The following is a 17,945-nucleotide window of genomic DNA, read 5'->3' on the forward strand; positions in this document are numbered from 1 at the left end:
TACTAGATCTGCAGAAAAGGGATCGAGAATCCCCCTGTCGACACACCAGCGCGCATAACAGGCCCATCTATCCTCATGTTGAACGTTCGTCGAATCCCTCCGCGAAGCCAGAATTGTGTCTGCAACTGGTGCAGGAATTCCTCTCGCATGGAGGCGACTCCGGACAGCGGCCAAGCCACCCACTGAATCCTGGGATTGGGGTGTGGCGCTCCGTTCTGGGATAGTAAGTCCGGTCGAAAGGGTAACAGTACAGGAGGCTGAGCCAGAAACCTGAGAATTACCGGAAACCAGCTTTGAGCCGACCAAAGCGGTGCTAGAAGCACAAGCAGCCGAGCCGGTTGTGCGGTCAGCTGCGAGAGGACTCGTGAGATCAGAGGCACTGGCGGGAATGCCCAAAGTACTCTGTCTGTCCAATCGAGCAGAAAGGCGTCGTTGGTTATCGCTCTCGGATCCGGTATCCTTGAGCAAAACACAGGAAGCTGGTTCGTCGCCCCAGAGGCAAACAGATCTACCTGGAACGACCCTAACAACTGGGAAATAATCCCGAATATCCCCCGATGCAGCATCCACTCGTGTGGGGCTAGTATACGTCTCGATAGCGCGTCTGCGCGGACGTTGTCTATGCCCGGAAGATAAACAGGGAGCACCCGAATGTCGAACTGGTCGCACCAAGTCAGAAATTGCCATGCCTCCTGAAGGAGGGACGGAGACACTGTGCCGCCTTGCTTCAGGATATACGTCATAGCGGTCTGGTTGTCCATCTCTAGGCGAACCACTTGACCCCGAACTGACTCCACGAAGCTCTCGAACACCCGGCGAACTGCTCTCAATTCCAACACATTGATGTGTAGGGTAACTTCGTCCTCGGCCCAACGGCCCGAGACCGATAGTTCGCCCAGGACGCCCCCCCAGCCTGTGAGGGAGGCGTCCGTCTGAATCGAGAGGGAAGGTGTCGGTGTCTCTAAGGGGATCCCCCTGGACAGATTTCCGACTTCCGTCCACCACCGCAGGTGAGGAATCAACCAAGCGGGAGTCTCGAGAATAGTCTCGTAGCTCTCCGAATGGGACCACAACTGGGCTAATGCCTGTTGAATGGGTCGCATCCTCAACCTCGCACGCCAGACCACGTCCACTGTAGCCGCCATAGTGCCCAGCAAATGAAGCCAAGTTCTTGCTGTGGCTCTGGGGAACTCGAGAAACTGAAATACAGTTCTCTGAACTTTGACGATGCGGTCTGGGGCTAGGGAAACAATCCCCTGAGCCGTATTGAACCATACCCCCAAGAACACCAGATCCTGCGTAGGGGTCAGGTCTGATTTCTTGAGATTGATGATCCAGCCGAGCTTCAACAGGATGTCCATCACTTGTTGTGTGGCATCGTGTGATAACAGGAGCCCAAGGGCCCTCAAAAGCCAATCGTCCAGGTACGGATGACAACATCTGCCCTGTGACCTGGCTAGCTGAGCCGGAATCAACATAAGTTTGGTGAACACCCTCGGCACCGTGGAGATGCCGAAGGGTAGAACCCGAAACTGATAACACTTCCCGTCGAACGAAAACCGAAGGTATTTCTTGAACTCGGAGTGTATCGGAACATGGAGGTAAGCGTCCTTGAGATCGATTGACGTGAGCCAATCCCCTGTCTCTACGGAAGAGATCACTGACCGCAGTGTCTCCATCCTGAAGGACGGAACCTCTATGAACTTGTTCAGCCCTTTGAGATTCAAGATCGGTCTGAACCCTCCGTCCTTCTTGGTCACAAGGAAGTACGTGGAATAAAACCCGTCTTCTTGTTGACCTTCCGGAACCATCTCGATGGCAGCCTTGTCCAGTAACGACTGGACCTCGGCACGGAGGACCTCTGCTCTTTCCCGGGAGAACGGCACCGGCGTGTGCCGAATCCCTGAGAAGCATGGAGGGTCTCGCTTCCACTGTGGCATATGGCCATCCCTGACTGTGGACAGGACCCAGGGATTTGAAGTAGCTGCCTGCCATTCCGACAGGAATAGTGACAGCCTGCCGCATACAGGGACCTCTGGCGCAAGGCAATGTACCCCCACCGACGACAGTTCTCCACCTGCTTGTGTGGGGGACACCAAAGGCTCCGGGCAAAGGTTTAACGGGAAGCCGGGGCCGGCTTCCCTTTGCCCCAAAAAGGCTGCTGTTGCTGCGACTGCTGCAACGCAGGCCCCTTGCCTTTGCCTTTCGCCCTCTTGCTACGTTTGTGCTGCAGAGGAGCAGTCCACTTAGCACTTTCCTTCGTTGGCGAGACGAGGAGGGTTGCTCTAACAAGGGCTTAGAGTCCTTGAAAGTGCTAACAGCCTCCGCGGCCTCCTGCACAACCTGTAATGCCCCAGGGAAGAGGGAAGATCCAAACCTGTAGGGCAGAGCCAGGAGTGCCTGTTGGGTAGCGGGAGAGTACCTGGCTACGGATAGCCACAGCTGCCCCTGCAAAGCAGAAAGGTAGGCTGAATGGACCACTACTCTCAGCTGCTGGGCCGCACACCTATATTGCTCCTCAAAGGAACGATAGGCGGACCTTAGCACTGGAGCGGCACTGGCGGTTCGAATAGCAAATCCTCATCCAGTTGATACCGGCGGCTAATCTCCGGGATATCAAAGCGCGACCGGGTACCCGAAAGGAGCGGATTCACTACCTCCCCAACCAGCGATGGGAGCAGACGCAACCTCGCCTCAGCGACCTTAGTAGGCGCGAACGCCTCCCCAGGGAGCCGAAACTCCAAGGGGTCGGGCTCCGACACAGGAATAGAAACCTGAGGTAAGACCTCGGCAATTTTTTCTCTAACCTGTCTGAGGGACGAACCGAACGAGTACGTGACCTCCGACTCGCACTCCTCCCCAATCCCCTCCTCCTCAATATCTCCTCACGCTCCTCGGACAGGGAACCTTCACCGTAAAGCGGGGGCTACCTTTACCGAGGGCGCTACCGAGACGGAACTCGCAGGAGCAGAGAGACTAAGAAGGGCCGAGCCGCTAGGTTCGCCCTTGCCAGAGCCCGAACTAGGTCGCCTGGGCAACTGGGGCAAGCCCCCCACCGGAGGGTGACCCGAGAGCCCAGGAAATGGATAGGATGTCGATGTCCCAGCGGCTGGGCAGCACTAGGCTGCCTGCCCACCGTGGCACCAGGCGCGCTGACCGAGGTCAAGCCGCCGACACCAGGCGTCGTTGCCCCACTTGCCCCACGGGACAAGCTGGGGTCGACTGCCCTAGGTACATCCGCCTGAACGCCCGAAGCGCAGGACGGCTGCCCAGAGGGAGGAGCGTTCTCCGAGCCTAAGCCCGGGCCGGGGCCTCCCTCCACTGAACCACCATGGCCGCTCAATGAAGATCGGGCGTCCAGTTCCTTTCGGAAACCGGACAGCGCTGAATCTATCATTGATTGTACCGAAGACATCTGTTGCTGAAACAAGGCATTAATTGAATCAACAGAGATTAATGGTGCTTGCGAAGTAGGGGTAGGTGCTGAGGATACAACGGCAGAAGAAGGGGAAGGGTCCCTAGACACCCTGGCCTTCTTAACCGACCCCTCCGAAGAAGAGGCTGCGCCTTTCTTTTTGTGGGAGCGCTTAGATGGAGGGTCCTGAGCCCAGATATCCCCCCCCGCCTTCAGTAGGTTGGAATAGAACAAGAAGTCCGCGTGTCTAGACTTTCTGGTCTGAGGTCTTTCTGGTCACAAGACTGATCGTCGTGATGACATTCCACTAGGCATCTTAGACATACATCATGCAGGTCTTTAGCCGGAATGGAGGATTTGCATGTTGAGCAGGATTTAAACTGCAAGGCAACAAATAACCTCCTAGTGTTGCATAATAAAAAACAATAAAACAAGACACGCATGGGCGCAAAGCTAAAACTAAAACTACGTACATAGTTAAGGTAAAAGCTAAGTGCCACGACACCATAGTTTACGACATATTTTTATAAAAAATAGTAGCAAATATGGAGATAACAAGAATAAAGTACATAAAAGCATAGCTACACAAGCTTACTATTTTTTAAAAAAGACCGCCATAAAACTAAAAAGTTTTGGCGGGAAAAAAGGTTTGCCTTCCACCATTACGCTAACCACGTGGCTACCAACAGGGACGGCAAAAGTTACAACAGTTTGACAAGTAAACTGTAAAAATGATTCCTAATGCGCCCATGCATCTAATAAAGAAACCATACATACAGTTTGAGCCTCTGAGGTACTCATCTTAGTACTTGTCTTTGTCTTTGTAGCAAGAATCTCTGAGAACGCTGAAGCACGTCTGCATAGGCGGGCGACAGAAAAGGAAGTGTTTTGCTGGAGGCTATAGTCTGAAGAGTTACCTGCTCTTGGCTGTCACGGGGCCAGGGGCCCTGTAGGGGTGGTCTCACAAGACAAAAACGATGTTTTTCGTTTTGTATATATTTTATTGAAAAAATATAGTTACAACTGTCGCGAGAATTTAAAGAACATTTAAATGCTTATAAGTACCCCAAGGAGGATCTCTATGAAAAAGAATATAATTTTACGAAAAGAAACAAATTCCAGCATTGTGTCATGTCAACTGCAGGTAATGCTCTATAAATGTAAAATATTTGTGATCATAACTAATGTTATGAGACAGCACCTGGATGTATTTGCCCAGTAGTTTAAGGTATGGAATAATTTGACCTGTCATCGATGAGGTTTTGAGCAATATCACGAAAAGTGCTTGTTAACATGTGATCATCCAGCTGCACCAGTAACAAAGGTTCCTTTCTTGTGGTCTGAGTTGGCCGTGATAAGGATGCAAGAAGTAACAGATATGTTTATTCAAAGGACTGTTATTTTAGTCAGCCAAGTCTGGATTACGAAGCATTGTCCTCCTAGCAAATTCATTGTTGGGACTGTTACTTTAGTCAGCCAAGTCTGGATTACAAAGCATTGTTCTCGTAGCAAATTCATTGTTGGGACTGTTATTTTAGTCAGCCAAGTCTGGATTACAAAGCATTGTTCTCGTAGCAAATTCATTGTTGGGACTGTTATTTTAGTCAGCCAAGTCTGGATTACAATGCATTGTTCTCGTAGCAAATTAATTGTTGGGACTGTTATTTTAGTCGGTAATCCGTAATTGAGAGAGTCCACACTATAAAGAAAGTTTTAATGACAAATGAAGAACAATTTTGGAGGGACTCAGTAGACCAGTTTGTGGAGAAAAACGCATTGCACTGAGTATGAATTTGACAAATTCCACTGTAAATACCTGTTTGGGTGAGTTAAATGGTTCCAACATTATTTATTCTTGTGCTTAAGGCATGTACAGTGTGATTGACAAACAGGGTTTCCCCAATATTAATGTGAGTTAAATGAACAAAGAGAGACGTCACATGCTATTGTTGACCAGACAAGACACAAGTGTTTCAAACCATAGTGAGTGAACAGCACGTGTTTATGGTTATGCTGAAGAAGTAATGCCACTGCAATATCATAGTAGTCAGAACCAGGCACAACAGCAGTCTATACAGTTCTACACACCACAAACAACATGACACAGTTAAGTCACAACTGAAAGTGACTCACTGTTGTCACCCTTCCATAAAAAAATAATTCTCAGCAGTACCTTGTGAACAAAAAATATCTTTTTCGTCTGCCTTTACAAAAGGACAAGTATGTTGGAATGTTATTTTCATTTAAGAGGAATTCATTATCAAACCATTATTGTTAATTCTAAGATGTGCAAGAGTCTTTGTCCTGGCAAAAGTGTAATTTATTACACTACATATAGTGGCAGAGCAAACTGTATTTTTTAAATACATGTATGCTATAGACACTATATGTTAAAGGATGAATGACCGTGATGTAAGCTGGGATTTCAAGGTGAATCTATGGTGACTCTGATTAATAATTTTTTATCAATACACTAATTCCAATGCCTTAAGGCTATCCAAAATGGCCATTCCAATGTCAGACTGAGAAAACTCAGCCATTGCCACTTTGAAGCTAAAGTTTATAACTTCCCAAAATAGAATTATCAGTCTTACCAGAATCTACAATTGTATTTGTCTTAATGATACAAACAGCCATCCTTTTTAAGCCCACAGGACTGGTAATGTGAAAACAATGTATCAATTCTGTATTTGTATGAGCATTCAACACCTTAGTGTGTATCTGGGAGAAACAAGTATAGCATGAAAAAAATGTCACGGCTGTTCTAAAGCTTTCCTGTTAAATATGTTTAGCAGAGTACAGAAAAAAATACCAAGATTTCTCTATTTTTCTTTTACAAAGAGGATACCATTTGCTTAGGGTCAAGTTTTCATATTTTCATTCATCATTTAGAAAACCTATCAAGACTACTGCTGGGTAAGGAGTGACTAACATTGTGTTAAAATAACTTCTGAAATACAAGCAAACACCGTTCAGGTGATAAAAGTATAATACATGTACAAAAAAATCAATCAGCTACAATCATCTAGTGTGCCAACTACTGGGTATACAACAGCTTAATAGGTACAAGCACAGAGTCTGAAATGAAAGAAGATGTACAACAGCAAGGCAAGTTCCAAATGGGAGGGTGAATGTGGGTAATGAGCAAGTATAAATCAAGCAGGCAACATGAGCAGGTCATAGCTCAATTCTCACCTGGTTCAGATGTGTTATCACCATTAGAGTTTTTGTCCTCTAGACTTCGGCTGCGCTTTTTTTCTGGATACCATAAGTTTAATATCAATAAGTTAACCTCTTCAATAGCAAGATCAGGGCTCCATTCCACAAAGCGATCATAGCTCTATGACTGCCATAACTCCCATAGTCTAACATTGATTTACAACAGTCGTAGCACTATGATAACTTAGTGGAAGGGGTCCCAGGCCATTAAGGAAGTTCATATTCTGAAATGTTCTGATAGCTCTTGTTTGAGAAAGAGAGCATTTTGTATAAAACATCACTACGTTTAAGGGAGCTAAAATACACTTTAAAAAAAATCACACATCTAATTATTGTCACACTGGAAACCATACCCATTATGCAATCAGCAAACAAACACAAACCAAATGCATGGCAGTTCAATTGGCAAATATATCTTTTGTTTGTTATCATGAAAGGTAGAAGCAACAAACACCCTTTAGCATTCTTCTAATTTGTTTTTTCTGAGACTGAGATGTAGAACGTTTTCCCTTCATGATTCTATGCAAATGTTTGAAAATATTCAATGCATATGGGTCATTAAACAATTACTATTGACCAACATTGGAAAGTTGGAAACAAGCAATTTCAAAATGTACTCAAGCATGATATAAAACCATGCAAATTACCTAACTCTATACTCTAGCATGCAGCATGACAACATACCTGGGTCTCTAACAGTGTCAATAGACTTATCATCAAGGCTACGACTCTTCTTGTCATCCAAATTCTGTCCACCATTTGTTCCTGCCAAGTGAATAATATATATGTCTCACAATGATGAGAGTGCCACAGTGATCCAGAAAATGGTGGTAAAAGCCAAAGAAGAAGCAGAAGAAAATGCAAGGTACCATGTCATAAGCATAAAAAATACCATACCCTTCCGGAAGCTATACAGTGTTCGAAATTATGTGTGGAAGTCGAGGAGTCTTCCAAATTATCCTAATGTAAAGAGGTAAAGACTTTGAGGGCCCCTAGGTTCAGATACTACGGATGTAAACCAAAAGGACCCCAGGACCTCCATTAATATCGAACACTGTGCAGGAGGAGAGGAAGGAAAGACTGATGGCTGTAAGAGACATCAGGGCTTGATAACTGACACATTCTGAATCCAAACACATAGTAACAGGTCTTAAAATTCCATTAAGTATGGCCAAAATGAGCTGAAACACATGACTTTTTAGGCCATGTTTATAACTGCTTCAAAGTAATATATTAACTGTACACATTTACAAACTCATTCTGTCTTACACCTGTATTTCTTCCTTCTTCGACCCAGAGTGGAAACACTCATAAGACAACATGACAGGTAAGCCACAGTGGCTGAATGGGTTAGGTGTCTGTCTGACTGAGGTTGTGGGTTCCAATCCCAGATGGAACCCAACAAATGTACTGGGATTTGTACTTTACTAAGAAAGTGTAATCCTCAACATAACATATGTTACATTTGACCACTTTATATGTGTGTATCTACACTGTGTATTCAATTCCTAAGACAAGTTTCCACATTCAAAACATCTCATCCTAACATGTTCTTTGTCGCCCCATAAACAGTGGGCAGAACACTGCCTGTATCCCATAAAACCTGATCACATGATGTTCCAAGCACACTCATTCCCCTTCTAAGCAGGTTAAGGACATACACCTACAAGTCATTATGGACATCACAAATCCTGACAAATGATCACCCTCGAGGAAAAAAGCTGATCTACAAGCCATGCCACTACAGCACTGAAGCTGCGGGTTCAGGATGAAGGAGACTCCTTAGAATCTACAACCCAAACTCCTTACCCTAAAAATCAATGCTCTTCAGTACATTAACATCACCAATACATCAAGGTGATTAAAAATAAAATGAATGTCATGTAATCTAGAATCTGTTAGTGTGTTCAAGCCATTGTTTATGGGGAGATCATGTGACAACTGCATGTTGGGATTAGACGTTCTGATGTGTGAAACTTAGGTGCATTTCCACATTAGGATAGAAGACAAGGGATGATGAAGACTAAATATTTAACAACTAATCAGCCCTTCAATATGGTTACAGCCAGTCAGAATGCAGAATCTGTAGAGATAGGGTGATATTAATGTTAGCCAGTTTACCTGATGGGCAGCTACCACTCAGTTTGTTGTTGGAGGAGTTTCTTGAGATGGCAATGGGTCTCGAGACACTGCTTGCAGATAGAGTCTCATCAGAATCACTTGTTCCAGGCACTTGCTTTTCTTCATCTGTGTCAGGACTTGAAACCTTTGTCTGTCAACACAATAACAAATACTTATGAATCTACAGACCCTATCCAGTGACCTACTATACCTACTACAAGGACACTCAATAAATTCATCAGTGTGGCATGAACATGGTAAGCATACTATGAAGTATTTTCCCTTCTGTCTTTGATCAAATAAAACAGAACCCAAAATGTGCCTCTCTGTACACCAGGTAACCAAACTGTTATCTCCCCTTGAACCCAAACCTTCCTCTCATCTGACAACTACTGAAACCCCACATACAGCAGACAGCAGGGTGGACTTTAAAACATTTGCCTTAGAAGAGGTGTATCAGTATCATGAATACACGAAAGCAAACAGATCCCACAGACAGCCACAATGTCTGTAGTGTGATCTGTTGGTATCCTGGTCTCAGTTTCTTGAAACCAACTTCAGTTTGAGTTTTGCCTTGAGATATAGTTTTTACTCAAATTTGAGAAAACACGGGAAAATGCATGTCCCAGAATTGATATTAAAACACCTACATAGAGTACAATTTGAGTTTGGTGGATAGATTACTACTAATGTTTGCGCTTTTATATTTTCACAATGTAGTTGAGTTAAACAGTTAGCTGTTTCAATTTGTCAAACTCAGTTTGAAATTTGAGTTAATACTTAAGTCTGTTTCAAGAAGTCAGTGCCAGGGACTAGATTTTCGAATCTCTCTTTGCAATAAGATAATCATAAGTCAATGTTTATGCATGGCACTTACGACTATCCTAGAGCTAAGAGAGCTTAAAAAATCTAGGCCCTGGATTAAATTAAAGATGACTCCTGCTACCATATCACCTGCCACATCTTACCTCAGTAGAATCATCTGTTCCCCAGTCCCACTCTGGCATGTTTGACTCTGCTGTCTCATTTGGCTTCGATTCTTGTTGTAGGTACATGTTCTGTTGAAATACAGCTTCATAATCAACAATAATGTGGGAAATCTACCTGAACAATGAACTGTGTCGATTTGCAAGAGATCCAAATATATAACTGTCAAAAACACAAAAATACATTACCCAGTTCATTAGTGTTGCATCTGTCCAAATGTGCATGAAATCAGAAACCTATATAAAAAATTATAGAATAACAATTTTCCGCGTCAGTGCCCAATGTATACTTTCAGCATTTCTTTACAAATAGTTGTACATGTATATTGATGAAATAAACATATCACATCCTGATAAATTCTATTGCAGTGAAAAATAAAGAAAAAAGAAGCTTCTAGAAATACCTAACCCTTAAACACAAAAGAGAAAAATATACTGGATACCCAAAGTGAATGTTGACTTGTGAGTAGATACTCATGGCTCCAGTTTACAAGAGTTCTGAATCAACCCTTCAAAAGCACTATAATTTCTGGACACCTATCACAGAATGCTATTCAAGATGACTATTACCTCCAGGGACTCCATAATGGTTGCTTGATGTTCTGAATGTGAGAGTCGCGGCTTCAAGAAGGGGTCAGGAGGTAAAGTGTAACTCTGCCAGGATGCGGAGCCCTTTATAGAACATTCTCCAAAACCCTTCTCCTTCTGTCATGAAAGAGAATCAGAAGTTAGATTATTGACAACATAAAACAATATTAATATTATCTTATGTATGTTTTCTATTACTTCAAAGAGATGAAGGCTCACAATAATATTGGTATGCGTTCCCGGTTTTACTCCTCAAATAATACATAATATGGACTTGTTACTGTATTCATTGTCCAATATTCATATTCATTTAAAAATATTTGTGATATCATCAGATATCTGCCTCAGATAAGACTTATTGCAGCCATAAAACCTGTCTGTAAATATAGGTGATAACTTTGAGGTGAAAGACAAGACAGACATACAGATCTAGCATGTGACTGCACCAAGGGAATATAGCTTGAAGTTATCAGTTTGGTACATAACATGAATCATCCGATCTTCATGTTACCTTGTCTGATTTGGGATTAGGCCTGTATCCCATACTACACGAAGGAGCCAGACTGGTATCACAGCAAGTATAGGCACCAGGACTGAAGTGGAGCTCCATGTGGAACCGTTCATCAGAGTTGGGATCCTGATTCAAACAAGTATTCATTTTTCTTCAAAATCAATCTTGAAAAAGGATTTTCATACGTTCAGCAATAAAATTGAAACCATCACAATTTCCAAATCATTTCAGTAAAAAGCTATCATTAGTGTATATGATAGTTGTACCTTCATATGCATGTCCCTTTTGTGTAAGACATGTTTTCTTGATATAATTACCTGAACTGAACATTTATGGAATTCGGATCATTGTTTTTTTAACATTTACTAACATTTCACTGACAATGTGTTTCTTAAACAAGAGTCATCAGAAGATGAAATATCCCCCAGCTCCCACATATTTGGTAGGACAAATCATCTGAAGGTTACTTGATGATTTTTCAGACTAAGTTTGAATCGTTTCCATGGAAATCATGAAAAATGTAAGTGCCATATACATGTATCTGTAAAGAGAAAAATGCACCACTTCAAGATCTGCCTTATATATCTGCCAAGATCTGTTTAAAGATATCAAATGCTTTTCGAGTTCGGCTCCGGAAATGAAGCCCATCCCTCCATTTTAAGTCAGTAACGTGTCCAAGGAACCCGAGAAAATAATAAATCACAAAATCCTGTAAATAGCAAAAGGCACCACTTTGGGGTCTGCCACACATATCTACCAAGTTTTACTGACAGATATTATTAAGAAGTTTTAGAGCTCTGCACTGGAAACGGAACACACCTCTCACTTTTGAGAGTAAGTCTGAAACGTTTCCATGGAAACCAATAAAATAAATCACAAAAACCTGTACATAGCAAAAGGCACCACTTTAGCTTCTGATTGATATATCTACCAAGTTTTGCAGAAAAATATTGAACTTTTTTTCAGTTCTGCTCCGGAAATGAAGCCCATCCCACCAGAAGACTAACACCAAAATGTTCCATGGAAAAACAAAAAAAAATATAAATGCCAAGAAACTGTAAACAGCAAAAGGTACAACCATAGATTAGTATATCTATCAAGTTTGGTCTAAAAATATTGAACGGTTTCGAAGTTATGCTAAGGAAACAAAATGATTACGGACAGACAGACGAGGGGTCAACTATTACATGGCGGGAGGATAAAAATCACCAGTCTAAGGAAGCTTAGGCTCAGTATTATTTGTTATACTGCCATACTGAATTTAACAAACCCTTGAAGAAGGTCACAACTGCGAACCTTTCAGCAACCTATGACCGGCCAATCAAAAGCGAGATGGCTGAAGAGATTTAACCAATCAAACAACAAGGTTTGTCAGGACAAACAAAATGGGTTTCATATTTTCTCTTACCCAAATTTATCTCTCAGCAAACAAAAATCTGCATAAAACACAGATATTTGACCTGCAGTATATATGCTTATGGGGTTTCTGAAAACACAGTTACTATTAACATGTATGATCATGATGATGACCTGAGATGACATCCTGAAACATTGACAAAAATGGCTTTTCAGCTACAGTTTAGTCATTTCCACATATATCACTCTGGAGTGATCATGGAGGAAATAGTACTCAGAATCATTTGTGTTTTTGGATGGAAGTTAAAATGGTATGTGCAAATGTTGGAATTCCAAATTTGTTAAGGCATGTAGTAATTGGTCAATTCAATAGGTTAGCAGATGCGACCTTCACTTTGTTAGATTCAGTAAAGCTGTGTAATGAATAAGACTGCACGTAAGTTTACGTAAAAAATCATAATCTTAGAATTTGAATAAAACACCAGTGTCTATAGTCATGGCCCTAAAGTAATGAAGTATTGATCGCTTGCTGGTTAACACCACCCTCAGCAATATTCCAACTATATGGCCACAGACTGTAAATAATCAAGTTTGGACCAGACAATCCAGTGATTACCAGCATAAACATCAATCAATTCAATTAGGATATGATGACATGTGTTAACTAAGTCAGTATAAACCCGTCCACCCCATCCCATTAGAAGCATCTTACGACAAGTTAATGTTAATGGAGACCAATTCTAACCAGATCTTCATGTAAGGAAGAAAGTAATAATATGCCCCATCAAAGACTTACATTTTACATTCTATATCAATATGAAATATACCTTGCTAGGGTCCTCAAACATCATTAAGACAATCTGGGTCATGTAGTTGAGCTCTGCTGTTGCACTGAGGAAGTCCATAGCCCTCTTCCACTGTTCATCTTTCTTTGGCTACAGAGGAAGAAATTCATCATAATTATGTTGTCAGGATTTCAAACATCATTGTAATAGAATTCAGTGGGGAAAAGAATCTGATTGAATTCTTATACCGACTGCCTCTCTATATTTGATGTTCAGGGTAAAATATTTTTATAAAGAGCAGTGGAAACACGTCAATGAAGCAAAATCTTACTGCCGAATATGGCTGTGGATAGACAGCATAAATATAATACCTTGTACATAATCTCAATAACAAGTTATCACATATATGGTGTCCATACCTCAGTAAATTGTTAAGTAAATATATACATTATAAGTAGCCTGATATTTTTGATCTGACAAAATCATAACAAATACATACATCACAAAGTCCTCCATATCTTAGCATTGTGAGCAGTGAGTGTATGTGGCTCTCACTGGTGAAATACAAGCGTGTCCGCACAAACCTCTCTGGGGATGCAACACCTTTAGAATACCTACAAACAGAACGGTAGGAAATAACAGTGATCAGTGAAATAAGTCAGTTCAGTTTTTTGTGTCAGTCAATCATTACTTTGTATTAAGGAGCCCTTCCTTTCCAAATATCATATACTGAATTAACGGGCAACAACATACAAAGTACACAGGAAGTTCAACATTTTGATACTTACCACTTGATAAAACATTCCTATCTGACCATGTTGTTAATAATATTAAGATATTGTTATGCAGTTTCAGATGTTTATTTGCAATTTCTATCAATGGTGAAACCTTACCGAGAGTCGAGTCTTGTGGCATTATCATCCATTGTGGAGTCACTGGAGTGTAAACACTGAAGCAAGTCACTGCGTATTTTCCGCATCAATGGGGTGCAGTAGTTTTGGGCTATATGTAGTTTCTCCTCCACAGTGATACCATATTCCTGAGGTAACAAATCTCCATATTAATAAGTCACACAGTTGACATCATTCCCACTATTCCACAATGTTCTGTGACAGACTCTGTATAATCTAAACTTGAGTACCAAATAATAGATCTGCTATGGCTTACTATGAAGAAACCATTCTCACAATCGTTAAGCACCATAATCAGCAATATTCCAGATGCACGACAATGGTCTGTAAATAATCAAATCAAGATCACGACAATCCAATCATGAATATGGGTTCCTGAAGACCAATTCAAAACCTTCAATTTAACCTGAGTATACACTCAATAACTAACCAATGCTCATACTTGTTTCATTTGTACACTGAAAATACATCACTGAGCGAGTGAGTTCAGCTTTATGCTGCTATTAGGAATATTCCATCAATGTCACCTCGGAGAACACCAGACATCTGCTTCACACATTTTACCCATGTGGAGAACTGAACCCAGGTCTTCGGTTTAACAAGTGAACGCTTTAATCACTAGACCATCCCACTGCCCCAAAATACATCAGAGTTAGTAGACCCATGATGCCTGTGTTGAAGATGGCTGTCCTCACCTGGGGAATAATGATGTCGGCAAGCGCTTTAGAACACATGAACAGCTCTTCTGCCCTCTCAAACTGCAGTGTCTTCTGGTTGTGCTGTAGGTCATACTTTATGCAGTCATAGATGTCAGGGATCTTGCTGATGTCAAACCTCCCGGTCTTCGTTTTGTAATCCTTCTCCAACTTGGCCCATCTTCGGATCAGCAACTCCCAAGATTCTCCATGATACAGCTTTAGATCTGCATGGATAAAATTTAGATTGCAAGTGTGTATTCCAGTAAAAGTTACAGCAATTTTTCATAAAAAAGACATAACCAGAAATTTGTAACGTTACCATAATTATTGAATTACGCTGCAATGATGTTACCAGACATACGATCTGTTACCTTTATACGATCTGTTTGATTGGCATTTTAGAAGTTGGTGAGCCATAATAGAATACAATTCTTTATGGATAGCAACTTCTTCATTATTATATGATGCAACATTTTGGTATGGATCCTTATACCATTGTCAAATATGAATCCATACCAAAATGTTGCATCATATAATAATAAAGACGCTGTTATCCACAAAGAATTGTTATATATTTCAGACTTTACACACTGCACCATATGGCACATCAAACATGGGTCGTCTGTTTGGTGACAGAGAGAAATGAAATCATAAGACACTCACCCCGAGACTTGAGTTCCACCTTGAGAGCTCTGATTTTGGATGTGATTTCATGGATCATTTCATGAACACGTTCACACATCTGTCTGGGATTCTTGACGAACTTCATGGCATTAATAAGGGATATACTGGATGTTGGAGCCAGCTGAAAGAACATACGTCTTTATTAGAAGCAAGCAGGGGGTCAAAATATTTTTGAAAAATGACTTGTCCCAGGCCTCGGGTGATGGAATATTTGTATCTCTTAGCAAGTAAGCTTTACAAAAATGAATGGGTGTCTTTTGACTGACAAGTAGTCATTTAAACAGAGTTTAACACTCCAATATCATATCTAACAATATATTTTCACCTAAGACAAAGAAACCTCTCACCTTCTCATAATCTTCATCAGAGAAATCTTTGTCCTCATTAAAAATATCTTTCAATTTTTCCTTGACACTGGAAAGTAATTAAAAAGTTAATGCAAAACATATGAAAAGTGTATGTAGTAAATTTGAGAACATATTCAGAATATTTTGTAAGGAAGGAATAAAGATGTAAGAAAAGATAAAACAAACTTAAGCGTAGAGCAGAATATACATGATGGTAAATTATTAAAAGGAACGTCAAGAATACGAGCAGAAGTACGACAGAATGAAAGCATCAACCAAAATATTGATAAAAGGAAAATAAAGAGAACTAAAGCAGAAATAAACAATACAATATGTCCAACAACTGATTAACTCCTCAGGTGAATGAGCAAGAGATGGAAAATTTTCAAGTTCCTTCTTAAAGTATCTGCTTCAAATACTGCATGTCAAGAACTCTCACTATCTGTGAGTAAACAACTCTCGGGCAGATTAACCTAACTAGAAGGTGCATTGTGGGTAAAGCACAGCAAGAGTGGTCAAAAACAGCAACAGTGAAATTAAGGTAACAATGTAACTACTGCTTATTGTGTGTATCATTTCAAGGCATTTTGGTAAGTTTCAAACAGCAATAGCAACCACACAATTTCCAAAAGGCATACACATAGTATTGGTCGCACAAGCTTTCCGTCAAAACCAGAACATTGAATCTGGGAAAGGCAACTAGCGTAAGCAAATCCATGCAGGCTTTAGCAGGAGGTCATTGAAAGAACTTGTTTTCCATATCAGAATTTAGTACAAAGTGATACTGAGTTCAAAGGTAGTAATATGAATTTACTGTTCCTGATAATGCATGATCACATCAGGGAAACATAGCACTGGCATGCTGCAAATATCATATGTGAAACTGAGGTGAAGAGGAACAGTTGGAAATATCCTCATGTTCACTGGAAAAGAAACGACACTGAAATAATCCTAAAGTCTTACAAAATGTATGGATGAGGCTGCCTCTCATTATGTTCATACACTGGTCATAGAGTGACAATCTCATCAAAGTCACGTCTTAGTTTTTGCTGCTGATGAACAAAACAAGGTCATTCCTTCACATGTCACAATCAGAACAACCTTGTAACCAACATATATCTTTTAACAGATCAGGAAAAGATACATTCAGAAAGTGTTTTCTAATCATGCAACTGTGATGACTTTGACATGGGTCATTACAGCCTGTTTGAACAATTCAGACAAAATTATTATTTATCTCTTACTTCAATGGGATAACCATTCCAATGGAAGAGATGTTGCATAGCCAGCAAGAAGCGCTGTCATACAACATCAACCATACATTAATCTTTCCAGGGAGTATTTTTTAAAGCGTTTTGGCTTTATAATACACTTTATAATGATAACCAGTTAGTCATATCACTGGTTAGTCAAACTTTGCAATACATCATTCTAACATGACTGGAAATGGAGTGTACCGAGATCTTTATTTAGCAGAAGCATGCACTTAGATCAACTATTACTGAGACTGTTTGGTAACAAATCAATATCCTACATACATCCTCCGAGGCTCACACTACACTGCCCTTATCCCCCTAAGTAAAGTATGAAATGCAAAATGCATGTGTCACATGTCATGTGTTTATCTCAAACTGTGTGTATACAAAAGGGAATATGCTTAGGTATATGAACTGTACCTAAATTATTCCAAAGATATGGACAAGAGTTAATTAGCTAAATAACAAAAAAAACGTCCACTTCCAACTGTTAATTTAGGAAACGTGCCCAGTTTTGTCGACTGATGTGACACGTGTATTGTGCATTGAATGACTATTGAGCAGCATGTCATGATAAAAGCCAGCATGCCACTGGTATCCAGTAGAACTGAGTATCTTTTAACATCCTGCAAGATGGATTGATGATACCACTAGAATACCTTACGGTACAAATAGTATGAAAAATGAGTACGAAATTGCTTTAATGAAGTTCTAAAACCTGTGCTTTCTACATACAAGTTATTGCAAACCACAAAATCTGATCAAACTGATGACATACATAAAGCAGATATGTAACCCATTACATGGTATTGAAATCATGGTACAAATATGGAGCTAACAATCAGGCTAATAGTCAAACCCATGACCAAAGGATGCTGACATGCCTTGGGAAAACAGATAAAAGGGAAGATACACATTATAGTATTGTTCTGTCAGTGCCTTAGCAAACAGTCTCACCTCTTAGTCGATCTTTTTCTGTCATAATAGCATACTGTGCTAAATAACTTACACAAATGAGTTTGAGTAATGTGAAACTACCAAAGTTATGAGATATGAATAAATCCTGCA

The 17,945-nt window shown here is 41.0% G+C and overlaps 1 protein-coding gene across 6 annotated transcripts in view; it reads right to left on the reverse strand.

Moving 5' to 3' along the window:
• The window catches only part of LOC137265124 (inositol hexakisphosphate and diphosphoinositol-pentakisphosphate kinase 2-like), a 72,333-nt gene that overhangs the window by 22,228 nt on the left and 32,160 nt on the right, over positions 1 to 17,945 (reverse strand). For 5 of the 6 annotated variants that reach the window (XM_067800434.1, XM_067800431.1, XM_067800432.1 and 2 more), the window contains 12 exons: positions 15,622 to 15,688; positions 15,254 to 15,395; positions 14,588 to 14,814; positions 13,875 to 14,020; positions 13,481 to 13,595; positions 13,024 to 13,131; positions 10,841 to 10,966; positions 10,312 to 10,446; positions 9,724 to 9,813; positions 8,756 to 8,906; positions 7,319 to 7,399; positions 6,611 to 6,673 (listed from right to left, as the gene is read on the reverse strand). In XM_067800434.1, coding sequence (XP_067656535.1) covers positions 6,611 to 6,673; positions 7,319 to 7,399; positions 8,756 to 8,906; positions 9,724 to 9,813; positions 10,312 to 10,446; positions 10,841 to 10,966; positions 13,024 to 13,131; positions 13,481 to 13,595; positions 13,875 to 14,020; positions 14,588 to 14,814; positions 15,254 to 15,395; positions 15,622 to 15,688 — 1,451 coding nt within the window. The remainder of the gene's footprint in view (positions 1 to 6,610; positions 6,674 to 7,318; positions 7,400 to 8,755; positions 8,907 to 9,723; positions 9,814 to 10,311; positions 10,447 to 10,840; positions 10,967 to 13,023; positions 13,132 to 13,480; positions 13,596 to 13,874; positions 14,021 to 14,587; positions 14,815 to 15,253; positions 15,396 to 15,621; positions 15,689 to 17,945) is intronic. The other variant, XM_067800433.1, reaches the window with a different exon arrangement.

Source organism: Haliotis asinina, chromosome 15, assembly GCF_037392515.1.
Source record: "Haliotis asinina isolate JCU_RB_2024 chromosome 15, JCU_Hal_asi_v2, whole genome shotgun sequence".
In the NCBI taxonomy this organism is placed as follows: Eukaryota; Metazoa; Mollusca; class Gastropoda; order Lepetellida; family Haliotidae; genus Haliotis; species Haliotis asinina.